Source organism: Eublepharis macularius, chromosome 16 (genome assembly GCF_028583425.1).
Source record: "Eublepharis macularius isolate TG4126 chromosome 16, MPM_Emac_v1.0, whole genome shotgun sequence".
Classification (NCBI taxonomy): domain Eukaryota; kingdom Metazoa; phylum Chordata; class Lepidosauria; order Squamata; family Eublepharidae; genus Eublepharis; species Eublepharis macularius.
Window position 1 is genome coordinate 37,255,869 of NC_072805.1, and position 12,339 is coordinate 37,268,207.

The 12,339-nt window shown below is 45.8% G+C and overlaps 1 protein-coding gene across 1 annotated transcript in view; it reads left to right on the forward strand.

Annotated features, from left to right (window-relative positions):
* The window catches only part of LONP2 (lon peptidase 2, peroxisomal), a 50,635-nt gene that overhangs the window by 28,799 nt on the left and 9,497 nt on the right, over positions 1 to 12,339 (forward strand). Inside the window, exons 9-11 of the mRNA XM_055000212.1 lie at positions 2,742 to 2,892; positions 3,990 to 4,116; positions 6,506 to 6,639. Of these exons, the coding sequence (XP_054856187.1) occupies positions 2,742 to 2,892; positions 3,990 to 4,116; positions 6,506 to 6,639 (412 nt within the window). The remainder of the gene's footprint in view (positions 1 to 2,741; positions 2,893 to 3,989; positions 4,117 to 6,505; positions 6,640 to 12,339) is intronic.

Here is a 12,339-nt window from a genome sequence, read left to right on the forward strand (position 1 = left end):
CAGCTCTCTGTTGGATCTCTGCTTGTTTTCATGTTTCTAATACCCTGTCATATTGTATTGTTTATTGAATGTCCCAGACTCTGTTCATCTTGACTTAACCTATGTAAGTCACCTTGAGTCTCAGTGAGAAAAGCCGACTATAAATAATGTAAATAAATAATAATCAACCAAAAATGTGCAAGTACTCAAACTCAGAATGAGTGTGAATTCTCCCTCCCTGCCTCCTGCTTGTTATTCATTAAATGATAAGCATATTTGTGAACTTTCCCTGCTTCAGGCTTTAACTTGTGTCGCTAGGTACAATTTGTGCCTCTGGGCTGAATCTGCAAGAACTTTCCAAAGACAGTCGAGTGTTTATACAACTGCCTTTAAAGGCAGGAGTTGACCCAATACACAAATGCACAGCAACACACACAAAAGAGCTTACCGTAAAGAGTTTACAACAAGGATGTTTTGCAATCATACTGGCTCCTTCTGGATATAGCAAAATGCAGTGGACATAAATTTAAAGCGGTTGGATAACCCTATAAGCACATACAACCAAGAAGAGTAGTGATTTTCTGTTGTTTGTCTGATGCAGGGCGCCATGTGTCTGTGCTGCTTTAAAAAAAAAATCAAAACTAGGTTTAGAAACCTCTGCAGCAAATTTGAGAATAGCTCAGCTCTCTGCTGCTGGCCTCTTCCCTTCCCCTGCAAGTTCTCAGGCATGAGGGTTAAAGCACATAGAAAGAGCCACTTTTAGCTAGATACAGAGCTTAAAGGAGAGTTCCGGAGAACTCAAAAGCCTGCACCCTGTTTTGAGTTATTGTGGTCAGCCTTACTAAAATGTTAATTTTTGTTCTGGGAGTCTGCTGTGGACGAAGGCAGCCGGACACTCCCTTTGTCTGTCACTAGAATCAGATTTTACATCTATGGCCTCCTTTTTGTTGCTTCATCTCTAAATGCTACTATAAAACGAATCATTTTTGAAAGAAAGAAAGAAAGAAAGAAAGAAAGAAAGAAAGAAAGAAAGAAAGAAAGAAAGAACATTGACATATACAGAATCATTAATGTGAACCTGAAAAGAATGATAAGATTCCAAGGTTTCTTCCTGCACATTTGTGCCTTGCTACTAAATCAAGCTTTCGCGGAAGAGGCATGCTGAGTTCCCTTCCTGCTGGGGACCTGGTCGAATGAGGCTCTCCTCCTTTAAATACTGACTTCTTGGATGGGAGAGAAATCCCATTCCACCCCCCCCCCCAGCTGGCTCTTTTACGCACATCGTCTTCCCTTCTCCCGACTTTGCCCCTGCTTCACCCCCTACCCATTTGCTGCTCTTAACCACTGCTGGTCTCTGTTTTCCCTCTCCCCATAGCACGGGTCAGCCCGATCTCATCAGATCTCAGAAGCTAAACAGGGTTGGCCTTGGTTATTAGTTGAATGGGAGGCCTCCAATGAAGACCAGGGCTGCAGAGGCAGACAAAGACAAATCCTCTCTGTTAGTCTCTTGCCTTGGAAATCCCTCTGGGGATTGCCATAAATCACCTATGACTTGAGGGCACTCTCCAGCACCACCAGGGGCGACTGGCTATTTAACTTACAGGACAGTTTCCTGATGGACTGTTGGTGGTCAGGAGAAGCACATCCTGATTCCAGCAACTCTGCCAACACCTCAGCGGCCACTTGACTCCAGTCCTGCATCCGCCAGTGTCAATCAGTGTCAGTTTGCCAGTTTCTCCTGCCAGCAAGAAATCGGTGAGCTGTTCCCCATGGTGGGCGCCGCTGAGCTGAGGGGCCTCTGGAGCAGTGGCTTGTAGCATCACAGAGGCTGCTTGGCTCGGCTCACTCCAGAGCCATTTCCACTTCCCAGCCCAGTCTTACTCTGCACAGCATTTTTTCCACTTCCCTCCCTCCCATACATCTTTATTGATTTGTTCCTCCTACCCCCAGTGTTGGCGTTCCATCCCATCACCTACCACAGCTTCTTCCCCTCCTCTTTCTTACCCGTACTCTCACCCCCTTCACCATCTGTTGGAGGCCATGTAACATTGGACATCATTTTGGGTTGTTAGACCATGTCATTTTTTACTTGTGTGTGTGTGTGTGTGTGGGGTGTGTGTGTGTTACTCCCACCCCTTTTATAAACTGTTCAGTTTTTTTAGGAAATTGTATTTTAGGCCTGGATGGGCTTCTCTCGTAAATCTTTTGGCCCAGGCGGTAGGCCACCTATGGAAATTAGGTATATGTTGTCACTAAAAGGGGGATTAAATTTGCTCTTGTGTAAAAGCAGGTGCCAGATGGTTCAGATATAGATTAAAAAGGAGTGGAGCCATTAGGCATCCCTGCTTAACACCGGAGCTCATCATAAATGTTCTTGAAAGTTGCCCTTCTGGCTCGCTTCTAACCTGACCAGTTGGCTCATCATATAACACCTGAATTAGCCATAGCAATCTACGATCAATCGTGGGTTTCAATCGTTTTTGCCACAAACGAGTCCTAGGGATTGAATCAAATGCAGATTCAAATCCATAAAGGCAGCACATAACTTTCCTCTGGTATAGGAAGTATATTTTTTTGCTAGATGGTTTAGCAGAATACAGTGGTCTATGGCTGATGCTCCTTCGATGGACTTCTCTTGTAGATCTTTTGACCCATACAGTGGGACACCTATGGAAATTAGGTATGTGTCTTAACTAAAAGGGGAATTAAATTTGCAAGATTAAGACTCTTTGCATCTGCTATTTTCCCCCTTCCCCTTCAAGGTCTTGGATCCAGAACAAAACCACAGCTTCACGGATCACTACTTAAACGTTGCCTTCGACTTGTCTCAGGTCCTTTTCATAGCCACAGCCAACACCACGGCAACCATTCCACCAGCACTGTTGGATAGAATGGAGATCCTCCAGGTTCCAGGTAACGGAGAACTGACTCTGATAGATTGACTGTGGCTGGTAAGAAAGTCACGTTCGTCCTGGCATTGTTTTCAAGAGCGGCCACGTGCCTCCGGGAAGCTTGCAAGCAGGCCATTACAGAAAGTGGCCAATTGTGTGCTTTTCGTGGGCAAGATTCTAGGATCAATCCTTGGCACGTCTCATTTACAAAGTGTTTCAGTAGATGGTACCAGGCTAGTTGGGCACTGTAGAAGGCAACCATGTTTTCTTATGGAAATATTCGTCTGATTCCCCACTGCTCAACATGAGAGTCAGAGCCACACTGCTTCAGGATTCGCGGCATATGCTTGGAGCCATGGAAAAAAGGAGCCTGTGAAACTGATTTGTACTGAGTCAGTCTTACTGGCCTGTCTTACTCAGTAGTGTTGGCTCTGACTAGCAGCAACTTTCCAGAGGTCTTCCCCAGCACTATCACCCAGAATTCTGTATGTGAAGATGCCAGGAATTCAGTCTGGGACCTTCTGCATACTATTTATGTTTTCTGCCACTGGGCCACCGTCTCTCTGCAATGAACATACTGCCATGGAATGCACAGTCCTTCAAGCATGCGCATGTAGCACGACTCAGACTCATTCATTCATTGGTTCCTCTTGCTTGTACCACACCTTTCCTTTAAGGAGCTCAAGGTAACATACATGGATGGGGCGATCCCATTTTTTGCTCTCATAACAGCCCTGATAGGGAGGTTAGTTTGAGAAGGAGCGATGACCCATACTCCATTAGTGATCTTCATGATCTGAACCCTGGTATCCCCAAATCAAATCCAATACCCTAACTGCTACACTCTCTCTGGCCCAGAACTTTGCCAGTGTGGTGTAATGGTTAGAGTGTCAGACTTGGATCTGGAAGACTTAAGTTTGAATTCTCACTTTGCCATGGAAACTTGGGCCAGTCACGTGCTTTCAGCCTGACCTACCTCACAGTGGGTTAAATAGAGGAGAGGAGAACAATGTAAGTATCTTTAGATCCCTATTGGTGGAAAAGGCAGGATACAATTAACGTACTTAAAAGATGAAAATAAATGTTCATGCTTCTAGATAACTTGTCCTGTGTTTTAAGGATACACGCAAGAAGAAAAGATGGAAATTGCACACCGACACCTGATCCCTAAGCAGCTGGAACAGCATGGCTTGACTCCTCAGCAGATTCAGATCCCCCCAGAAGCAACGCTGGCCATCATCACTCGGTAACATTTTGCTACGCTTAAAATTCTTTGCCACTTTGTTTTGTTTTTGCTGCCTGGGAGATAGGTCGTCTTAAATTCTGAATTATTTTACAATGGCGAGAATTTGTTCCAAAAAAGAGAGAGCACTTCCAGGGAAAGAATAACTGCCCCAAGGTATGAATGTTGGTGCCAGTGACGCTCATGGGGTCTATCCTGCCAGCTTTTCCACTGGCAGAAGAGAGAGGACCACCCAAAAAGGCTACATCAGGAATCCCGGGACCCACATGGACAACAGCGGGTAGTGGCTATAGCAAATGGAGGGGAATTGGAAAGAATCTAGGAGGAAAAGATCTTGACGATACTTAGCATGGGTACAGTTGTATCAAGCATTTGAAACATCCAACTGCTCCTTCCCGAAGAATAAGACTCAGCAGAAGGAAATTGCTGGATCTCTCCCCTACCTTGAGAGCGAGTTTGGTGTAGTGGTTAAGAGGAGAAGGACTCTAATCTGGAGAGCCGGGGTTGATTCCCCACTCCTCTTCTTGAAGCCAGCTGGGTGACCTTGGGTCAGTCACAGCTCTCTCAGAGCTCTCTCCTAACCCACCTCACAGGGTGATTGTTATGAGGATACTAACAACACATTTTGTAAACCACTCTGAGTGGGTGTTAACATTGTCCTGAACGGCGGTATATAAATTGAATGTTGTTATTGTATCTGAAATGTTTCGAAAGCTGGATGCCATGTTTTACCTTGTCATTCTTTCAGCAACTCCACAGGTAAATAATGTGTTTCCCCACCCCCCCACCCCACTTGCAGATGGTGGACTGAAAACGAGAGAGAACGGCTGGCTTAAGGCCATCAAGTGAGCTCATGGTAACTGGAGGGCTCACCGATTTGCAGCTCAGTCTTTTTAGATGCTGTGCTCCACCTGCTATCACAGGCCATAGCTCTGCACATGTATTTATACCTGTAAAAGAGAAACTGTTTCTGATGACTCACCTTGATCCCAGAGTGCAGGCGCACTTGCGCACCCCTAGCAGGGATAAGAGGCGAGTCCTCGGCAACAAGGCTTGCTGAGGAAGCCAGCAGAGGAGTGCGCTAGGCCACCTGCCCCCCCCCCCCCCGTAGCACTCCCTGCCACTCCAGCCAGCTGGCCCCAATGGGGCCAAACTGAGCAGCTGTTGCCTGCTTCCCCCCTCCCATCTGGCAGTACTCTCCTCACCATGCCATTCTGTCCCTGCCACGCCAATCAGGGCCGAATCAAGCGCCTTTAGGGAGCAGGAGTGCGTCAGGAGCTTGCCACCCCTAGCAGCTCCCCCAGCCTTCAGAGCCACCTGATGTGGGCTATGGAGGCAGGGGAGAGGCCCAGCACAGCGGTGCCACCTTCCCAAGGCCCTGCAGCAGGGCCCTTGCTAAATCAGTATTCTAGAGTCCGTTGTATTTTTTCCCACAACGGGCTTTGTTGCTAGTCATATGTATTCAATGCATCTTTCTGGGGTGGGGGTCGAGAAACCTGAAAGGATATTGGATAGTGTTTAATAAAATCTTGGAAGCTGAGGGTCGGCAGGTGGGTAGAGGACGGGTAATTGAATAGGATTTGCAGTGCCTGGGGACAGGGTTTCATGGCCTGCCAAAGTGTTTGTCCCTCTCCATGACTCACCAACCAGAACAGTATCCTGGAGGGGGGAAAGGGGAGGGGCTCTTAATTCACACAGCTGCTCTCTGGTCTTCCTGGATCTTTGATTGATTTCCGATATCGCCATGTTAACAAAGCGAAGCATGGCTGGACTATGCTCATCTCCCAATTAAGCCGTCAATAAAAAGAGGGTGTGCTGAGAGCATATTGGAAACTGAAGCTAGACAGAATGGCTTCTGGATTTTCATCTGGGAATGGGGCCACTCTGGTTTGGTTTGCAGAAGAGGGGAATTGGGGTTCTGAAAAGAAGGAACAATGCTCTTTCTTTCTTCCACTGGCAGGTAAGGCGGGGGGGGGGGGGGAGACTCTGATTGTCAGCAAAGAGCTTCAGCTGCATATAGGATATATTATTTCACCATTTCCCAGAAGCTCATCTAGTCTCTTTCCATTTTAAGACTGTCAGATTATTTAAATTGACACAACTGAACTCTTCCGTGCTTCCATTTGGGGTGGTTGTTAGGCTCCACTTCAATATTGATTGCTTTTCAATCCTCCCCCCCACCCCCCGGGGGTAGAATATGAGACATGGATACTGCTTTATTGGTGCTGTTAGAGCATTTGCAGAGAATCATTCGACATGTTGAAGTAATTTATGGAAATCTGGTAGCCAAATTAAAAAAAAATCCTATGCAGTTAATCAGAGCAGTGACAAATTCAGATACATGTCACTAGACTCCTATCAGAAGGGCAACCTCATGGTTTCTTTGTGCTAGGTACACCCGCGAGGCAGGAGTTCGCTCTTTGGACCGCAAATTTGGAGCTATTTGCCGAGCGGTTGCCGTGAAAGTGGCAGAAGGCCAGCACAAGGAGACAAAGCCAGATCGCTCTGAAGTGACAGAAGGAGAAGGTTTGTGTGTCTTCGAGGTTTTCCTGCCAATAGCAAACTCTTGCCAGCTCCCTGACTTGGAAGCTTGCCTGCCGAGAGCCTTTGCCATATCTTGAGTGTTTCATTGGGCATGTTTGTGTCTTGTGCTAAAAGGAATATGCAGAGTTTGGGTTCCGATGTTCTTTGTTGAGAATCAGTGATGGGATCATCTTGCGTTGCATCTTTAGCCATATCTGTAGGTGAGAGGCAACAAGACAGTGAGGACTAGTAGCACAGCCCGAGTTTTGTCTTACAAAACCATTAACCACCACAGGCCAGGCATACCTAAGAAGCCACCACCTCCCTATACTCCCAGTCTCTTTGAGTCTCTCTACATGAGATGCCGGGGTATGTGTCCGTCAGTAGTTGGGAGATGCAGTGTTAGCAGGGAAGCGTAGTTTTGAAAGACAGCTGGCAGAGATCGCTCCAGAGGGGACAGATTCTCTCTCAGCCTTCCGCTGCTGCTGGCATGCTGGACTGTCTCCTTCCAGAGCATTTACCCTGCCATCCTCATTGCTTCAAACTTTGGATTAGCTGAGCCTTGGCGAGGCACAGGATCTGGAAGGGGAGACACCAGAGGCAGCGGAGGACTGTGAGAGAATCCATCCCTTCTGGAGCGATCTCTGCCTCTGTGATTTAAAACTACACTTCCCTGCTAACATTGCATCTCTTGACACTTGAAGAACACGTGTCAAAAGTATTGTTTGTAGAGAGACTTAGATTCAAGATAAGCAATGCCCTCTCTGCACAAAAAGACAGAGACTAGAGTGTTTGAAGAGAGACGGTCCCAAGGATGAGCTCTCTAGAGGTCACGGGGCGTTATGCCCCCCTTTCCCCCTTGCTCTTTTGCCCAGCCCGCCCATCGCGATCTCTAGAGTTCCTGCCTTTCCAAAACAGCTTGAGATGCAGCTGTGGGAAAGTATTCACAGTGCTATGCCACCCCTGCCATGTACGAACTGGCCCAAGGTCATTTCCATGGAACAGTGCATCCAAGTGGTGCCTTGTAACCGTGCTGCTTGGGAAATTTCTCTGCGTATCCCACACTCAGGAGACACGCTGCCTTTTGCTGCTCTGACACTCCCAATCTGAAAACTATACAAGCTTTGAGGAAAAGGGCATTGTGCCTTTGTGAAACGGCAGCACTATTTTGTGTAAACACAGTCATTCTGCACAACAGGTGCTTTCAGGGTTTGCAACTTGTTGATTCCAGTCATTCTAAACAAGCTTATCGTTCGAGCAGTGGGTTAATTAGTAGTTTCTGTACGTTCTTGCCCGGCTGTTCCAGAAAGACATTTTCTGCCTTTAACCACCACATGGAGGTCTAGAAAGAGATTTTTACAGGAGTTATGAAACAAGGGGACACCAGAGTCCCCAAACTTTTTTCTCATTTCCAGGTTTCCTTTTCTGAAAACCCTCTTTCATTTTCTTTCAATTGGTAGCTACATTGTTGATATAGCGATAGCCAGCCATGGACTTATGCCAGCATCTTTTCCAGATGAAGAACTGAACGACACAGATGCCAACGCAACCTTTTTGTCTTTTCCCCAGAATACCCCATCAGTTTGCTTTTTTGTTTTACCAGACAAAACGCTTCTGTTGAGATGCATATTGATATTTTTAAAATTCAAGTACTCTCGATATTCCATGTGGCGAGTGAGCTCTGGTATCTGTGAGCGTGTCTAAAGCTGCCTTATCCAGAACCTGACCTTTTGGTTTCATCTAGATCGAAATCATCTGTTGTGATTGTGGTGACCCTTCAGGATGTTGTGTGGAATGGGAGGAAGTCTTTGTGCCAGCGATTGTTTAGCTGGAGATGGCAGGAATTGAACTGGAGACCTTCTGCATTCGAAGCATGGGTCTCTTCCACTAAGTTAGGATCCTTCCCCCAAGAGACAAGGTTGGGGCTCTCCCAGTTCTACATGCAACGTTTTCTGATTTTTGATCTGGGGACCTTCTGTCTCTATCAGAAAGTGCTTTTCTTCTCCTTAAGGAATGTGATAGAGTCCCAAATGCATTTATCCTTGGGCTACAGTCTGGAGTCTCTTGCAACAACTTGCATGTGCCTTAGGGAGGTTTTGGACTTGAGTTTGATACCTCTCACACCCCAATCCGATATGACTGATCTCTTTTTGAGACTAAGGGGAGTTTCAAAAGCAGATTGTGTTATTGGGGGGGGGGGGGGTTCTCCTCTTGAGCAAAAATACCCGTGGTTTGCAAAAATCGCCCTTGGATGTTCTTAAAGTAGTTTTTATCTTCAGCAACAAGATGATGTAATCTAGACAGACTTAAAATGTTCTGCAATACATTTTAAAATTCTATGCTTCTTTGGAAGCAAAGTGTTTATTTTCAAAGCTTGTATTACGCACTGGAGCTGTTAGATCAAAGCAGCATCTTTGGGCGCTCCGTTGTCTGCCACTCCACTTCAATATTCCCATAAGTGAAGCTCTTGCTCATCTGAAGTTCCTGAAATAAATTGTCTTGGACTGCATAGGATTGTACTGACGCTCTCAGTAAATGCTTTAGTATTTTCTCGTGGCAAAACTTTTATCCGGAGAAGTTCTTAATAGCACTTTCTCACTCCGGACTAAATTTGCTTTCGATCAGTACAGCCACTAGAGATTTCAGTCCTTTGCCTTAAAAAAAGGAGGTTTGTGGCACTTCAAAGACAAACAGGTATATTGTGGCATAAGCTTGAATGGGCAAGAGCCCACTTCTTCAGATGTATGAGGTGTCATCATATATAGACAGGCACACGATGTACATGTATGTAAATAGCAATGAAACAGGAGCAAAAGCCAAAGCACCGTGAATGATAAGAGGTCCAGTCTATGACATTTCTTTGCAAAGTTGAAATGTGTATAAAATAAGCAGTGACCGTTAACACCAAGGGGGTAGTTGTAGGAGGGTAGCTGTGTTGGTTTCCAGTAGAACAGCTGGATTGGAGTCCAGTGGCACCATAGAGACCAACAAGATTTTCGGGGTATGAGCTTTCAAGAATCAGAGGGAGTCTGAAGAAGGGAGCTCTAACTCTCCGAAGCTCATACCCTGAAAATCTGGTTGGTCTCTAAGGTGCCACTGGACTCAAATCCTGCTATTAACACCAACGGTAATAAGTGATAATCTTGCTAATTGGCTTGTGTTAATTTAACCCTTTGGGGGAGGAAATAATTTTCCTGACAGTATTTTTTCAGTTTTTGTTTAGATCTAAGATAGTACTTGTTTAGACCTTGTCTGCGTGCAGTTAATCAAGTCATCTGTCTTTACTAGCGCTTTAGGAGAGAGAGAAGAACTTCAGGTATATGTAATCTCTGCATCCTTCTTCGGTGTTTCTTTGAATTAAATGCTGCGACTTGTTTTTTTTTTACAATCACCTGAAAAAATATACAGACCTCTGACGTTCAGCATACCGTTCAGTCATTCGGGCGAATGTGTTCAGTTTTCTCGGGTTACTGAACCACTCAAGAACTCTTGTCTTCATATGATACAATGACTTGTTTACTATAAAGCGCCGAACAAAAGGGAGGTTGTCTTTGGGAATCCAGCTAATCCAGCGAGGTTGTTGTTCACAATGCTAAAATTAGAGTAGGTCTTGAAACTGCTCCCAGCTAGGAAAGAAACGGGCAGCTGCAGGCTTCCAAATGGTGTAAAACTGAAGCTTTTTGAAACTTTTGCTTGAGTCGAGCCATTTGGAGGGAACCCAAAAGTACTAAGCTGTGAACAGTTGTCTTTGTGTGGCCTAAATCGGCAGCAGGCAAAACCAGTGCATAATAAAAGGGAGCTTGACAAACAGGGAGGGGCTTGCAATTTGGCACTGGGATGGTGTGGCTGCAGAACAGGAAATAAGTTGTTTTATTTCGCAAAATCGAGATAGGCAAAGGAAAAAGGAGCCTAGAAATGAGCGTGCTGGAGCTGCTTGGTGCTGCACCACATCGAGTTGCATAGGACAATCTGTTGCAAAGGAAATGCTGCCTGTCTACCCAAGATATGCAATGTGGCTTCTTGGATGCTGGGCTGGCAGCAGATGCAGGAAGCTAATAGAAGCGTTGGTGATCTGCCTTGATGAGAAGTATTTGACTGGGATCGCATGTTGTACAGCCACATCCAGTAGTGTGGGTAGAACAGGGACTGTCATCATATGGAACTAGGCGTGCCAGTTGCCTGCTTGTGATCACCTCACCCTGTCTCACTATAGAGTCACCCTTGCTAGGCCGTAAGGATTCACATTCAACAGATATGCTCTGGCTTAACAATCCATGCCCAGTCTAAGTTGAGGTACTCCGTGATGGTTCAGACACATGCCCTCGACACGCTCTTCTTGGGACATGCGACAGCTCACACCATCTCTCAGTACTGATTTAATTGCAGTCCTTTATATCCCCCTCTGTGTTGGCTGAATTGGTCCTCAAGGCAACTTACAGCAAAATAATGGGGGGGGGGGAATACACTAAATAAGTAAGACTGGTTAAACAAATCATAGTGCTAAAAGCAACTCGCAGAGGTCTTAAGACCATCGAGTATGTAGAAAAGGTAAATAGTGTGTGTGTGTGTGTGTAAGATGCCAAGTTATGGTGACCCTGTATGGTTTTCAAGGCAAGAGCCATTCAGAAGTGGTTTTCCGTTGCCTGCCTCTGCGTTGTGACCGTGGACTTCTTTGGTAGTCTCCCACCCAAATACTAACCAGGGCCGACCCTGTATTGCTTCCAAGATCTGATGAGATTGGGCTAGCCCAGGCCATCCAGGTTAGGGTGTAAATAATGTAACGCATCTTAAAAGCAGCACATCCAAGAACGTCAAATAAATGCTAATAACAGATAGCGTAAAGTCTTCAGAAGGAAGGGAGGAGAGAGGGAACAACCAGTCATCCAAATGCTGGGGGGATGGGAAGAAACATTTTGATCTGGGGCCAAAAACAAAATACAAATCGTTTCTGGGGACAATGCCCCTTGTTTAAGTTCATGGATGCACAGTGAAAGTCAGGCTTTGAACCCCCTGAGCTTGATCCTTGGTCCTGGCATGTAGAGAAGATACTTTGGTACTCCTGGTCTTGTCAGAGGTTGTTTGGCCTTTTTCAGCTCTTTCATCCCTTGTTGGTTGAAGTGAGTTCAGAGTCTGTTATCCCAGAATACCAGACGGTGTCAGACAGGCCTCGGAGGAACGCAGGCCTTAGGATAGCCAAGTTGGAAGCAGAGCATTGGATCCCTTTGTATCAAAGGTGAGCGGCAAAACTACAAGATTGAAAGGAATGAGATTTGGGTGCAAAAAAAAAAAAACAGTTTTCTGTGTGGATTTTGAAGCATTTGCCCCAACTAAGGGAAAACTGAAAAGTGGGACTCTTCGTTCTGAGAAAACTTGCTTGACACATTGCACAGGCTGCCTTATGCGGGAGTTCTGAAAGTGTAGTCAGGGTCTGCTTTGGCTGGAGCACGTGGAGTTCATGTGTGGGCCATAAAACCTTCAGGTCTTTCTGTGTTTGTATTAAATTCATTTACTTGCTTCACTGGCATGAGGCTGTGAAACACCTAGCAAAAAGTAGCTCTCCTCTTCCTGCATTTGCAGCTGCCCCTTCTTGCCATGTAGCTCAGAGGCAAAAAAACAGAGAAGTATCACGGTAAATCTATCACGAAACAAAAGTTCAAGCCAGCACTTTGTTGAGCTGCATAGCTTTCACAACTTGATTGGTTC